Source organism: Aedes aegypti, chromosome 1 (assembly GCF_002204515.2).
Source record: "Aedes aegypti strain LVP_AGWG chromosome 1, AaegL5.0 Primary Assembly, whole genome shotgun sequence".
In the NCBI taxonomy this organism is placed as follows: domain Eukaryota; kingdom Metazoa; phylum Arthropoda; class Insecta; order Diptera; family Culicidae; genus Aedes; species Aedes aegypti.
The window spans coordinates 75,475,368-75,491,983 of record NC_035107.1 but is presented as its reverse complement, the minus strand read 5'-3'; the positions used below and the strand labels follow the sequence as shown (position 1 = coordinate 75,491,983).

General features: G+C 36.4%; 1 protein-coding gene across 1 annotated transcript in view; it reads right to left on the bottom strand.

Annotated features, from left to right (window-relative positions):
• Positions 1–228: 228 nt before the first annotated feature.
• Positions 229–16,616, bottom strand: part of LOC5569925 (short-chain dehydrogenase/reductase family 16C member 6) — a 103,796-nt gene continuing 87,408 nt past the window's right edge. The window contains exons 3-5 of the mRNA XM_021840187.1: positions 1,284–1,586; positions 1,037–1,214; positions 229–974 (exon numbers count right to left, since the gene is read on the bottom strand). Of these exons, the coding sequence (XP_021695879.1) occupies positions 531–974; positions 1,037–1,214; positions 1,284–1,586 (925 nt within the window). The 3' untranslated portion in view covers positions 229–530. The remainder of the gene's footprint in view (positions 975–1,036; positions 1,215–1,283; positions 1,587–16,616) is intronic.

The following is a 16,616-nucleotide window of genomic DNA, read 5'->3' as shown; positions in this document are numbered from 1 at the left end:
CTATGAGCATTGTTGGCATAAAATTTGAATGGTTGGCAAACCTTTGAGCAAATCGAAAGTGGGAATGCGTCGACCGTCATGTAACCTTAAATGCAATCGCATTTGACAGTGCTCGCATAGTAAGCCTAACAATAAACGAGGATAGGTTTCGGCAGCAATACGATACGGCTGCTGATTGAGTATAATGACGTGATTTTACTGATATTCCAAAAAAAAAAAGTATTGAGCTTCTCTTCGTCAAAGAATAATATGTATTTCATCATTCATCGTCGACTACTTCCTAAAAGTACAGTTCATTTACACTTCTCCTCACTATATATCGCTAGTCACTTACAAGTATATCTTTGTGCTGAGTGCTCTATACCTGATGACTCAAGAGTAAAGTAAAAGTTTGTTCAAAAGATCCTTAAAAGTACGACGCTTCTGCATAATGGGCAACTCTACTGCAATCATTGTAACAGGAAACAAATAAATTAGCATTCATCGAACGGATGCTGTGCATTAATGTGATGATGATCATCTATCGATATTCACAGATCGGACTCCACTCCGCTGTCCAGGAAATCCCTCAGCAAGTTGGCCGCCTTGAGCGGGAACAGCCGCACGAATGTGTTCAGATAGAGCAGATACTTTGGAATAGACACGTCGATCAGACCCCGTCGCTGAGCATCGATGATGGCGGCTGCGGCCTCTTCCGGCTTGACCAGTCGCATCAGATTGGGGAAGCGCATGTGCGGCCGCTTGCACAGTCCCGTATCAACCATGTACGGATAGACGCTGGTGAACTTGATGTCCGGTTTGCGGGCGTCCATGCGGATCTCCTCGTGGCAGGCTTCCATGATGCCTCGGACGGCATGCTTGCTGCCACAGTACGGAACGAGGTTGTTCAGACCCACCAGACCGGCGATCGACGAAAGAGCCACGACGAAACCGCGGTTCTTCTGAATCATATCCGGGAGATATGTTTGAAGCATCTGCGGGGGAGTTAGGAATAGGGTTATTGTAGGGATGAGCTGGGAAACGAACAGTAAATTACCCAAAAGTGAGCCATCACGTTGATTTCGAACGTCTTGCGGATCTCACCCTCGGTCTGTTTCAGCAGAGTATGGGTCGGCATGATTCCGGCGTTGTTAACCAGGATGGTAACGACGCCAACCTGCTCCTTGATCTTGGTGGCCGTCTCGATGATCTGCTCCCGGTTCGTCACGTCACACCTGTTCGAAACAAAAAGGGATGTAGATTGCGCGATTCTAGGGGTCCCGATCACAGACTCCGTAACTTACACATAACCAAAAGCGTTGCCCCGTTCCTTCTTGATGCTGGTTACCGTTTCCTGGTTCATCTTGTCGTTGATGTCCAAACAGACAACCGTCGCTCCCAGCTGTGCGTACTGCTGAGCCAAACAGCGTCCGATGCCATGGCCGGCTCCCGTTACCAGAACAACGTCCTTGGCGACGCTTTCCGGCTTCGGGGGCACGACGACCATGTAGAGAGCCTCCAGCGTGTAGAAGATCCATCGGACCAACATCACCAGGATGTCCACGATCAGGATCACCAGGTTGTAGATCTTGACGCCGGCATTAGCTCTGTGGGGAAGGGAAGAAATGGTTATTAGATTGGATCTTGTGCAGTAGTGTTCGGAGGAACACTTCAGAAGTTGTTTCGTCCATGTCCATTCGCATAGCTCGTCCTTGGTCTTATGTCAGGTGATTTTGTTGAGATTCAAATGTCAATATGTGCATGAATTCTTAAATTATTGGATGAGTTGTATCTCGGTCTGGCAGGATTCCTCAATTTTGTTTTGTAAGGCATCTCTAGAATACATGTACATTAGGGCGGTTCAAAATTTAAAAATGTTTGGGAATTCAATCTCCCATTAGTTCCTTACCATAAAAATAGTGTTCTGTGAAATTTTCAGCTTTCTAGGTGGTGATTTAAAGGTGGCCCAAAGACAATGTAGTTTTATATGGAAATTACTATGGAGAAATTTTGAGAAATGTTCCAAACACGCTAGTACTGTAATGCAAATACAAACTTATTATCTAATATTGAAAACTCATTTTTCAAACCATGATAAAGAAGTTTGATGAAGAGAGCAATTCAATCCGACAGATAGCAGAAGAGATATTCATGAGTTTGTTTGCTATTATTTAGTTTGATATGGGATTATAGCCCTGCAACCCTGTACAAAAATCCTAAACAAAATTAGCTCAAAAGGGATTGGTTTCTTCAGCAACATCCGTCATTAAGGTTTGAAGAATGATTTTTCAATATGGGATGATAGGTTTCTACTTACATTACAGTACTAGCGTGTTTGGAACATTTCTCAAAATTTCCTAGTAAATTTCACAGAACACTATTTTTATGGTAAGGATGGTAAGGACCATATGGGAGATTGGATTTTCAAACATTTTTAAAATTTGAATCGCCCTAATTTACATATATGATTGGTGAGGCCTCCACCCAGAAATGCCGAATAAAAGATGATTTCCCATTACAATCGATAATTCAAACTAGATCCAGTCGAACATACCGTACGTGAAAGGGCGTAATTTTTTCTAGAACTATTTTCGCGTATTTGCAGATGTTTTCGAGAAAAAGTCGCATGGATGAATCTGTTGTACAGCACTGGACTTCATAAAGTACGCGTTATCCGTTCATTCATTCATTCATTCATTCAAAATGATAAAGTTTGTACGTTAGGATATCGGCATCTTAAGCCCTGATTGACCTGAAATATTCAGTACATTTTTTAAAATCTTTAAATCAGCTCACTTAAAAATTCTCAGCTTTTCATTAAAAATACATTAGAATCATCGCAAATCTCAAATTATGACAAAAATACCAAAATTTTAAAAAGTATTCAAATGGAAGACATTGTTCCCTGCAAGTTATTGCCCTTCTCCAAGATTGTTTAATATGGTAAAAAACATTTTCCAATTATATTGATTCTTAAAAAAAATCAAATTTGATAAATGTAATTTTCGGCAAAAAAAATTGTACGGACTTAAAAACTTGTGTTTGTATCAATGTGCTTTTTTTGCTAACTGCAATTTATTTCATTTCAAAGATGTCGAGGAAATTTCAGGACAATCGGAACTCTAGAAACTGAGAACCAGATCTCTAAGCTTATTTTAGTTTCCTTAACTGCAAAACGATCCATTTCAAATATCTTAGGTTCAAATGAACTCTCAAAATATGCAACCACTGATCCAGGAAACTTCTTCCAGGGCTTTCATATAGTAACTCTACTGAATATTCTGAGCGTTGCCCTCAGGAATATTTAAGCTATTCCTGGAAGAATGGAAATGGATTACATACACTCTAATTAAGAAAGTAAGAATTTATCTGTCACTCCTATATTAAGAACTCCTCAATTCCCTGAGGGATTTTACCAAAAAAATGCAGCAGAGATTCCGAAAATGTCTTTAAAATTTCACCCAGGTATTTTCGTGAATTTTTTAAGAAGAATTATTCTAGGATTTTTTCAAGAGCCCAGACAAAAATTCCAGGCAGCTTTCCACAAGGGTACGCCAAGAAATCCCTTTGGGAGTTTCACAAGTATTCCTTTGTAAATAATTGCAGGATTTTTCCATGAATTATTAAAGTTATCTCAAATATCCTTCTTGAAAAAGAAAAAGGTTTTTTCTCCAATGCATTCAGGACTACACGCAATTTGAATTTCAAGAATTGGTCCAGCGATCTCACTAGATATTTTTCTAGAAATTGTTCCGAATATTTTTTGAAGAATCTTCCTTTTTTTATATTGGGTGCCCGTGGTTGCTACTCCAGTATCGCCAGATCAGCTGCATTTACACAAGGAACCAACCAGATGACTGCTTGGGATTAACAGACACACTCAGTGTATAAGTGCTGGTGATCTTCTATTTTTAGGCGACAATGGTGCCTGCCACGTCAGAATGCAGACCAATGAGGGGAAGGGGAAGGAGTTGATTATGCATTCAACTGGCTTCCACGGTAGACCGTATATACCACTGCGTCTACGCCAGTTTATGCAGGAAGGGTGGGGTAATTTTTATGGCAGAGATGCTTGCTGGTTTGGTTAGCAAACTGCATATGTAGCAGGCGTAAGGAAAGGCGAGCTATATTGATGAACGAATGGAAGTCTAGGGAAACGGTTTATTTCTGTCCGTCTCACGTTCTAGCTAATGCTATGGAACTATGATAGATCAACTGTGGTATATGAAGAGTGGTAGATAGAATGAAATGAAAGATACAACTATAAAGTACAAGGAAAGGGACGGGCCTGGGATTGAACCCATGACCTTCTGATTATGAAGCAGAAGCGGTAGCCATAAGACCACCAATCCCGTTATTTTTTTTTTTTTTTGAAGAGTCTTCCAAGAGTGACCAAAAGTTTTCGAAGTTTTTTGAAGGTACATAATTGTTCGGTAATAATAGACATGATTTTTTATAAGGCCTTGCTTTCTCAGCATAGAGTCACTGCATTAGTGGCTTGGTACAAATCTACTTTATTTAATTATGTATCTGATTTTTACGATTACGTTTGAAGGGCCCCCAAATTTGCCTCCGCACCGGGCCCCAAAAACTCTGGCTACGCCACTAGGTACGAGATATCTGGCAAGACATCAACATTCTTAGATTTTCAAAACCAGCTACTCCCCCTTTTTCAGGTTCATTAGTATTGCAGGAGGTTAAAGCTTCATACCCACAACGAAACATTTTTGCTGGACATCTTGAAAGTAAAAGCTGGAAGGCCGTTGTAGTGGAAATCTAGTTAGTAGAATCTTTTCCAACTATTTCCTACACATCGTGAAGAACTTCCTCTCCAACAGTTTCTTTAGAGTAGCCCAAAGCAATCTTCTTTTAAAACACCTGGATTTCAGTCATATCGTTTACTTTGTTCCTAATCGTGATAGACGACGTATTCTAATTCATTTAATTTTAAACTTAATTCAAAATTGTTAGAGTGTGATAAAAGATAGGACCACGGTCTTTCGTGTTGCCTCAACTCTGAGAAATTGCTGTTCAGCAATTTCAATGAATGTACTGCGAGTAAGGATTATTGAATCTACTAAGAGTTTCCAACAAACCATGTTCAGAGAGAATCTTTCTCGAAATTCTAATAAACGCTGTGCAGGTTTCTGACCACATTGATTGATCACCTAGCGAGAGTATAGTTCCACTCGATCTAAAAATGCATGCGCCTCAGGATCCATTAGAACTATCGGCTATTTTCGGCTTAATGATCGTTTCAGACTAACGGGATAGAACCCGGAATGTCGTTAGGCCAAAAATGGCCGATAGTTCTAATGGATCCTAGGGTGCATTAATAGATTATCTGCTTTGCTCTTGTCCACAGTTGTTTAGCAGAAGTTTTCTCATTTTTGACGTTGGATAACGTCTTACGGCAACATACTGGGGTACAATTTCGAAAAACGAAAAATCGCTCGCGTCACGAAAAGTGGTTAGATTTTGACTATTAATAACTCACTAACGCTCGTATAGATTTTCAAGATTCTTGCACCAATCGATTGGAAATCTTTCTACGAATTTACTCTATTAATGAAAACTATTGATTTTCATGACTTAACTATTGAAAAAATGGTAAATATCGAGGCATGTCTTATTTTTCATAGAAGAGCACATTTTTCTTGCTGTTATAAGGTTTTGACGTTTTGAAGTTTACATGTACCGTAATTTCGGATGAAATTGATAATTTTTCATGGTTTTTCTTGTCTGTTTTTAATAATGTTGAACACGCCAAACAACTGAATGCAGTAAAACAAGTACGACGGTCAGCCTCTTTGGCTTTATGTGCCAAAATTATCTAACAAATGTGTTTTTAGAGCTAAAAATCATCCTTTAAATAAAAATCAGGGAATCCCATTTCGGGGTGAAATTGATCACTTGCCTATGCGATTATTGTTATTTTTTAAAACGGCTCTACATAATGAATATGAGCTCCCTGAATCCGAATATGTTTGCTAAATTCCTAATAATGAAATATTTAAACAAATAATAAATAGTTATTTTCAAGAATTGCGATGAAAACGCCTAAATGTAGGCAATTTCCTAAGGAAATCCCTGGTATGTAAAATGTTGTTGTTTGAGAGGGACTTAAGATGAAGATGAATCGAAGCCAAACTTCAAATTTTCAAGAGCACGGATCTGAAGAACCAAACATCCGTTTAAGCTGAAAACTTAATCGATTGGTCCCTAGCTGGTGGTGAGCAATCGATTAGGTGTTCAGCTCAAACAGATGTTTGGTTCTCCAGATCCGTGCTCCTGAATATTTGAACTTTGGCTTCGATTCATATTCACCTTAAACCCGAAGGTCATTCGTCCCTCGGTATGTAAAAGAAATTTAATTATTTCAACCGTATGAGGTAATTGGTACGACTTTAGAAGATGAATTCGAGCTCGGGGATATATTTTAAGCATCCTTACAAACTTTACTTACTTTGAATAATGCCTTTGTAATCGTCGCTACCTTCATGTAAATGCACACAGAGAAGACTGCAAATATGCTACCGCCGCCCGACCCGATGAACGACGGGAACCTAGGTACCGTAATTTCGGGTGAAATTGATCATTTTCCACGGTTTTCCATATGTGGTTTCTATAAATTGGCAAGATTATAGCCAAACGACTGAATACAGGAAAACAAGTACGACGGTGAAGTCCATTGGCTCATGTGCCAAAGTTTTCTAACAAATGTGATTTTAGTGCTAAAAAACATGTTTAAAATAAAAAAAAAACCCAAGAAATCTTATTCCGGAGTGAAATTGATCTTTTGTCAATTCCACTAATGTTTGTTTTGAAAATAATTCTACATAACTTATTTGGGATCCCTGAATCCGATTATGCTTGCCAAATTCTAAACAACACTATATTTACTGAAATAATCAATAATTGAATTTAAAGAAAACCTCTGAAAACGCCTAAATGTACGGAATTTTCTAATATTTAACAGAAATTCAATTATTTATACAAAATTAGCAAACTGGTACGAATTTTGATTATGCAATCTGTATTGGGGATAAACTTTAAGCATCCTCACAAGCTTTCAGGCTGATACATGTCCAAATCCTTGTTTAGAATCAAAAGTTTATGGATGTCTGCCAATACCACACCGAACATAGTTCTGAAATTTTATAATATTTTTTATAGAAAAGATCATTCTGTAACACAAAAAACTTCACAGTACACAATTTGACAATAATTGAGACAAATAACGTTCATTTACCATAGGTTACATTGATATTGGTGCTCTATAAGTCAGAAAAAAAACGTGTTACATGGTGATCAATTTCACCCGAATTTACGGTACCTACTACTTTATTTGCCAATCATCTCCGTTGAAAACTATTCAAGCAAAATTATAATTGATAAATAAATAAATTTATTGATCAAATAATAGCAATAGATGATATGTCTCTGGTTGTAACTCTTTTACGTCGAATGCATTGTTGTGACCCAGCATGATGCTGACACGCTTGGCGTGGATCGCGCACAGGTTGGTATTCTCAAACAAACCGATCAGTTAGGCCAATAGAAATATTAGTAGTAGAACGCTAATGGCGGTGTTCCCACAAAACTGAATTAGTTTATTATCACTTTAAACTGTATCTTTTCATTGTTTGGTCGACGCTATGTTGTAGTGGATGATTTTAAAATTTATTTGATACTTTGAGGACCGGTACTCAAGCCGTCAGCGCGTGGCAAACTAGATGTTGGTAACACGAACAGCAACGACATTAGCATTCTTACTTAGGTTAATGCGTCTACTGTTAGGCCACTCGCTTCCTGCAGGACCATGACGGTCGAGCTCTGAAATCGTAGATTTGCCTCTACATTTCCCCTGATACCACGACGAAGCAGAAGAAGTTCTTCATGGTGCGGAACTTCTTCGAGTATCAAAAGGAGATCATGCCAATTATCGTGACTGGAAACTTTAACATCGATTTGAGCAAAGAGGGAACATGGAGCTCGCGGACTTCATGGAGAAGTACCATGCCCACACAGTTACGGATCACCCACAGTGACGGATCACTTTAGCGTTCAACATCGAATAACTTGCCCAAAACATAAACGTTTACGTAAAACATATTTTTCCCATGTTATACTATTTGTCTTCTACCATTTGTAATGTTAAGTACAACATTCAACCGCTAAATAACGGTGTATTTGACAAATGATTAGTTGGTACCACATAGCTATCACTATATGGTCGTTTTCTGTAAGAAGTGCCGTCAGCATTCATAAGCTCCCACAGGTGGTAAACGTCAAATGTTATAGCATAAAACATGCTTGTTCGCTTCGATTCAGTATGAATTCATCATTGGAAAACATTTTTCTTGATTGTTCATTCTAAATACCAAATATTAGCACTTCTAACTAGTGATCCATAATATGGACCAGGAAATGATTGTTTACCACGGTTATGGATCACATCCAAAGAATGTAGATTTCTGCCATTTTAAGCATTGGATTCGACATTTTTAGATGCATTGAGTTGAAAACCTCTTCATTTTGCGCACTGATCCGTAATATGTCACAATTTGATCCATAATATGAAAATTGATCCATAATATGGTTTTCAGAAACCGATACAATTTTTAATTTTTATGCAATCCTATGTAAATATTACACTCAAAACAGTTTACTATACGAAGATCCAATTTGAAACGATTCAATTCGTACTTTTAAATTACAATTATATGTTTTCCATGTCGTTTTATTGAATTTTATAGGTTGGACTCCACACTATTTGATCCATAACTGTGGGGTCATGGTACCTCAACCAAAATTGGCTTCGGAACCTACTGAAGCAACCAATCTAGGTAGATCATGCGTGAACCTAACGTTCGACCGGAGTAGAGTTACCGCTCATGCTTTTTCTTCCATTGACCGATTCTATCGGTGTTGAACCGAACCAACCAAATAAAAATACACAAAATTTCCATAATAGGTCAGAATTGACATACAACAAATAGTATGAAAATTGATTGGATTTTAGAAATAGTAGAAATCTTTCATAAATTCGTGACGGTCTCTAGCCAGGAAATAGAAGAAGCTAACGTTATCCAACGTCAACTTGGCGGTTGTATCTCGGAAACAACCTCTTACTTTTTTTGTATGAGGAAAGGCATCTAACTTCAAAAGTCACGCCTACCAAATATTTTTTCGATTAATGCATTTATTTTACGAGAAATTTGAAATTAGATGCCTTTCCCCATACAAAATAAAACGAGAAAACTTGTGCTTATCAACCATGGACAAGAGCAAAGCAGGTAATCCATTGTTAGGTCAGGATAATTTGATTAACCTAGAAGCCCACAATATCCGCTGTGATATATTACTAGAAAGACTCTACCCCATTACCCCAAATGCCATTACTCCGAATCCCATCACCCCGAATGCTACTTTCCCGAATTTACAGTTATCTTGACATGATGATATTGATGACATTTCTCCATTCCAATATTCGGGGTAATGTCATTCGGGGTGATGGATCGTTCGGGCATTTGGAATTCGGAGTAATGGCGTTCGGGTTAATGTCATTCGGGGTAAGGGGGTAGAATCTACTAGAAAGAACAGCCTTTGTCTAAAAGAAGGAAAAAAATACTGCTGAATGTGAAAAATGGTCAAATGTAATTTCGGCCCAACGGCACTCGGCCTAGCACCATTCGGCATAACGGCATTCAGCCTAACGACCTGCTATCTTCTGAAGCGCATCTAGTTCATCATTAGACGATATGTTTTGAAGATTGCAATTCGATGCAGTTAAGGATTTCCAGTGAATCAAATGAAGGATATCAAGAAAAATCTGCTAGGCATTTCCATTAATGTTCCCTGACATATAATGATAAAGTATTCAAGCATCTTCTCCGTGAGTTCGAAAACATTCTAACCTAAAAAAGAGGAGACAGCTGGCTTAGATTGCGAGCTCCCAAAAGTCAAAGGAACCTGTCACCAACTGTCACTGGAAAACTGCACATTCAAAAAGAGCAGGGCGTGAAAAACCGTCCAAATTCAAGATATTTTTCGATTATTTCACATTTCAAAAAAATGAATACCTAAACATAGTTGTATGTTGGCAAAAAGCTATTAATTTTTATATCATATCATATCATATCCATTTTACAGTGCACGGCAAGAAGTGAATATGAGTAGATGAAAAACCGAATTTAGTACTATACCATTTAATTCCACTAGAGTGGAATTAAATGGTATAGTACTAAATTCGGTTTTTCATCTACTTATAGGTATTCTACTAAACAGCTCGAAAATTTATTATCAAGTGAATATGATTACAACCAAAATAAGTTCATCTCATCGTTGTACACAACCCAAGAATTAAAGAAAGAAGTCAAAGAAGGCAAGAAATCATATCAACTTCAGTAAGCTGTCTCTACTCTCTCAGATTCTAATAAGGGAATCGAAAGTTAACGTGATTTGAAGTCTTTGCATTAGGAATTCAAAACAAGTAATATCCAAGCATCTTCTCTGAGAATTTGAAATCATTTTGTCAAGAAAATCAAAAGTTAAAGTGATTTTTTATATTTACGATTTGATATTCAATCCTCGACTGAGCAACTGAGCGCATGTCTGAGTGACAAAACTAAGCAACATGTCAAACGACAATGCTTAAGCTGTAACGCAGCTTTGCCTTAAGATGGAAATTCAAATTTAATTCAAATCTGTTAAGTTAATTTGTGTCGCAATGATGAAATGAAAGAATCTATGACATTAGTTCCCAAACTTTTCATGTACGCGACCCACCTAGCCATCTGGAGTATTCCTCGAACCCACCAGTAAAAAATTTGTGGAAAAAAAAATGATTTTTGTACTAAAATTTTCAAAATCTGTCGTTACTTTGTCAGGAAAGTGATAGTACATGCTTTCTATTATGTTCATGTTTGCATAGTCAAGGGAAGCGCCGCTGTAATTTTTAGTATACTTTCGTTATTGGAACGACAAGTAGGTGACGAATACATTTAGATTTTCTCCGCACAGGCATCTAGATGACGGTTACAAAGAACTTTCTACTATCGCAACATAGTATTGGAAATCATTCGCTGAAAAATTTAGTTAAAATACTGTAATTGTAAATGGTGCACATGTCGAACACATCGGGCTAGGCAGTATTTCGAAAGCTTGCGGAATTCTTCAATGTTTGATAGGTTTTCGTAGTTTAACAATTTTGAATGAAAAGACTTAATCCAGAATGTATTATGTGTGTGGTTATTAGTATTGGCAAGAAAATATTGTTTGATGGTAGAAATAATACTTTTTTAAAATTTCAAAATATGAGTGACTTTTAAAAATGCTTTTCATTGGCGATGTTCAGTAGTTTTTTCGACTAAAAATCATTTTACACTTATCGTTCTCCGTAACTCTTGTAACTATGATTGATGCTTTATTATAAATATGAAGCTAAAAATTTTCTTAAGTAAGATTTTTAGCAAATACATTTCGAATTACCGGTAAAATTAAGCTGCGTTTGTTTTTATCAAGTTTTTGCTCGACAAAATGCACAAAATTTGGTTTAATCCTTCAGAAAAATTACACAAAATACTTGGAATATACTTTTCAACATCCAATATGATTCCAGTTAGATTAGATCTCAAGCAAATTCAAAAATACAACTACACCCCAACCTCTTTTTACGACCGTTATCGGGGAGTCGTAAAAAAAATCGGTCGTAAAAAAATCAGGGTTATAATTATGTTTTTGAAAAATGCAACGTCTAGATGCGGAAATACTGATTCGAGATATTCGGCAAAGTTGAAGCATGGGTTGAGAACTTTCCAAAATGGCCGTTCAAGTTTTCATATTTTGGTAATAGATGGCAACACTGCTCGATTGTTATCAAAAGAGCCAATTTTATGGGGGTGTGATATGCAAATACCAAAAAATTTTAAAGATGACGATACCGAATGTTCACCAAAGTTGAAGGAAGTGTTGCGTGCCATACAGTCGGTCGAATCAAAAAAGTTCATGTGTCTGGCAACACTGTTTAAGAAGAATCAAGAAAAGATCAAAACCGTAGAATAAGATAGCGATGCAATAAATAGATATGAAAAATGATAAATTATGTTGAAATACTTTTCCTGGTGAAAGAATCATAAATCATCTTGAATTATAAACCCTCATGAATATGCCTTTACTCGGGAACGAAAACGGTCAATTATTCCTCCAATTTGTTTCTTCTTCATTGCTTCATTTTGCTTGCTTCTGATTGGTCGTAATAACTTGTTTTCTAATTGACCGTTTTCGTTCCCGAGTATAGGCATATTCATGAGGGTTTCTAATTCAAGATGATTTATAATTCTTCCACCAGGAAAAGTTTTTCAACATAATTTACCATTTTTCATATCTATTTATTGCATCGCTATCTTATTCTACAAAAACCATAAAACTTGAGCGGAACATAAAAATATAATGTTTAGCAACATAGCAATACTCTACAACTGTAATCCAGTTTTCATGAAGGGTTCAAAATTTCGTCGTAGCTGGCAACACTGCTTAAGTGAAATTACGCCACCAGGCAGTACAAGTGTGCATACAACTATTGTTTTGCGGATATCTCAGGATGACCACTTAGAAAGATGGCGTCTTCGGCAAAGTTGTTCAGTAGCTCAAGGAATATCATTATTCTAGCCAAGAGATTCAAGATTTTTCCACCAGGCGGCGCCAATGAGCATAGAATTTTTGTTTTGTGGGTAGCAGGGATGCCAAGTCAATTTTTCATAAATCTGGAAGATTTTGAAAATTTGTCTGGAAAAGTCTGGATTGCTTATCTCGTATATGGAGAACCTTACAAATTATTTACAAAACCTTACAAATTCGTTTCAAATTTTATCTGCATCTTCCAGATTTTTGTAAAATGGGGCCTCAAAAATCTGGAATATTCCAGACCAAGCTGGAAGGTTGGCAACGCTGGATATGAGTGAAATAAATCGTCACAATTCCTTGACCCTAGGGACTAAATTTTCCTTGTACAGTGTTATATAACTAGGAGATTCGCGGAAAAATTGTCATAATTACTTGATCTTATAATCCCCTATGGGCACAATTTTTTCATGACATGATAGTACTCAGTAAGGGAGAGTGGGTGAAAAATTATTCTTGTGGCATTGGGCGCAAATTCGTAAGATTCTATGTTTCATGAAACATGTATAGGAGGGCGCATTTTCACCTGAATGATATTTCTCAAAACTTAAATAAAAAATTGACAAAATTGTTAAACCATAGGGTCGCATTATTTGGTACATGATTCTACTGAATGAATATGTAGACAATACATATTTAAGGATTAAAGAACCTTTTGAGATGTGAATTAATAGAAATTTAATAATTATTGAACCACAGGGGCGCAATTCTGCGACAAAATATTACTCAATGAGGATATAGATCAATTGTCTTAATTTGTGCACCATGTGGCCGGAATTTTCATCACATGATATATTATGCGTGGCGTGAAAAATTCTCGCGTCGACTATTTTAAAAAACGCTTGTAGATCGCCGCAGGTACCTCAAATCGTTCTGGTGTCTTTTGAGGTTGTTTCCGAGATACGACCGCCAAATTCACGTTGGATAACGTTAATTTCTTCTATTTCCTGGATAGGAACCGTCACGAAACTATGAAAGATTTCTATTGTTAAGAATCAAATCAAATCAACAAATAGTGTTGTTGCATGTCAATTCTGACCTATTATGGACGTTTTGTGTTATTATTTGTTTGGTTCGGTTAACACTTCAACAATAGAACTGGTCGACGGAAGAAGAAGCATGAGCGGTAACTTTTGCTCTTGAAACAAATATTCTGGTTGCACGTTAGATCCACGCACATTTTTGGTTTCCGCTTCCCACTACACGGAGCCAAAAATTTCGTACGAATTCCATAAGAGAACGCTTGTGAATTGCTTTCTTGATTGGGTTTCTCTCTTTCATAAGATTCTTATGAAACATAAAACGTCCGATAATCACAATGTCGTTGTCATTAGAGATCTTATGAATGTTTCTCTTTTCTTAAATTCAAAGAGCGATTCTCTAAATATATAATGGTCCTAATGAATTTCATAATTGAAATCTATGGTCCTTCATAACATAAGAGTATCTTATGATGTTATACTCATTTGTATTATGAACGCAATTATCGATGGAAGTTCACAAGCATTACTTTTGAGTCTCATTAAGTGCTGCTTATGTCTTTATTCCATTATAAATTCGTATGAAATTTCTACGTATGATAGGAAGTTGACTCTTTTTTTTTTGTGTTACTAATCATTGTCATACGCACACTTATGAATCTCTTTCGATAATATAATGTTATTGACATCGCTCCTCGTAATTCACAAGATTTTCGTATGAAATTTTTACGAATATCGTACTCCATTAGATTGTCTTATGAAAGCCAACGATCAATACGTATGATTACCAAAAAGAATTTCTTATGAAATTATATCTGTTTATGCTATGAGTATTATTTAATAAGTTTTTTTTATGGAATATTATAAGATTCCTGAATGTAAAACAGAATACATCTGGAGTCGTTATTCCATAAGAAAATCGTATGTACCTCATACGTTCCATTTCCTCAGTGAATAACATAATATTATCGATAGGGATTCATAAGTGTGCGTACGACAATGATTAGTAACACTTGTGATCAAAAAACACGTAGGAATTTTATACGAAATTCTAATGGAATAAAGACATAAGAAGCAACTAATGAGACTCATAAGAAAAACTTGTGAACTTCCATCGATCAATGCGTTCATAATACAAATGAATATAATATCATAAGATACTTTTATGAAGGATCATAGATTTCAATTATGAAATTCTTTAGGATCATTATGCATTTAGAGAATCGCTCTTTGAATTGAAGAAAAAAGAGATTTTCATAAGATCTCTAATGACAACGATAAGATTTTCTTGTGATTATCGGACGTTTTGTGTTTTATAAGAATCTTATGAAAGAGGGAAACCCAGTCAAGAAAACAATTCACAAGCGTTCTCTCATGGAATTCGTACGAAATTTTTGGCACCGTGTAGTGGGAAGCGAAAACCAAAAATGTGCTTGAACGTGATTGGTTTGATAAGAAAGGGGTCAACATTATACGATTTTTCAATAGTTTGTTGCTAATAATCAAAAGTGGTCTCCATTTGAATCAACGCGTAGATCAATTTCCGATCGATTGATGGATAAATATCAAAAATCTATCGATAAATGGCTGAGTTATTGCGGTCGAAACCTGACCCTTTTTCGTTACATGCTCAACTTTTCGTTTTTTGGAATTGTACCCCTATATGTTGCCGAAGGACGTTATCCAGCGTCAAAACACATTTGTTAGAAAATTTTGGCACATTAGTCAAAGAGGCTGACCGTCGTACTTGTTTTCCTGCATACAGTTGTTTGGCATTTTCAACATGATGCATGTAAACTTCAATTCGTCAAAACCTTATAACAGCAAGAAAAATGTGCTTTTCTATGGAAAATAAGACATGCCTCGATATTTACCCATTAATCAATAGTTTAGTCATGAAAATCAATAGTTTTCATTATTGGAGTCGATTCGTAGAAAGATTTACAATCGATTGATGCAAGAATCTTGAAAACCTATCCGGGCGTTAGCATGCTATTAACAGTCAAAATCTAACCACTTTTCGTGACGCGAGCGATTTTCGTTTTTCTAAATTGTACCCCAGTATGTTGCCGTAAGACGTTATTCAACGTCATAAATATCATAATTCTTGAATCGAAAGGGCTAATTTTCTATTACACGGTTTTACTAAATATGGATGTGGGTCAACATTCTTCATAATTATTGAATAACAGAGGCGCAATTTTTATCACCTAATATTGATAATTAAAGAGGTTGGAGAATATGTTAATGATTTTCGAATAATGTGGGCGCAATTTTCACTCTATCATTAGGTCGGCGTTAAGTCAGAGGGGACCAAGTACAAAATTTTGAGAAAATTGGATTATTCTATCATTAGATGTGAAATTACCTTACCTTCGTTCCACTTTGATCAGATTTGATAAATGCTGTATATTGCAAGAGATATGCAACAAATTTACTTTGAATGATCAATAAAAATCGATAAAAGTGTGCAGTCAGAGTGGACCAAGTGCTTATTACCATATCAACGAAAATGATCAGCGCGCTAAAGAATGCGAGGTAATTAAAAACATTTCAAGAGATTTGTCAGATTTTTCGACATCGAATGATTCTTCTACTTATCTATCAATAGCAATTTATAAATATTACTTAATTCGATGCATTTGATTTTGATTTTTGACCATTTTCCATATTTGGATGGATAGTCAGAAATTGCAACAATTTCTGTGCAGACAGAGTAGACCAAGTGTTGAAGAGCAATAAACTGATTGATTATTGCATTTTTTTGAGTCAATTCCAGAATCCGATAGAAGTTTATGGTAGTTCTTTGGTGTATGCATGGAATGTGCTAGAACCCGCTTATTGGATCAGTTTATTTTGGTCGGTACTCAAGATTTTCACTTGAACCACTCTGACTGAACACATATTTGAATATTTTTGGCCTTCATACCCTAACCCTGCAAAACCTTAATTTTCAAGCTACTGTAATGCCAC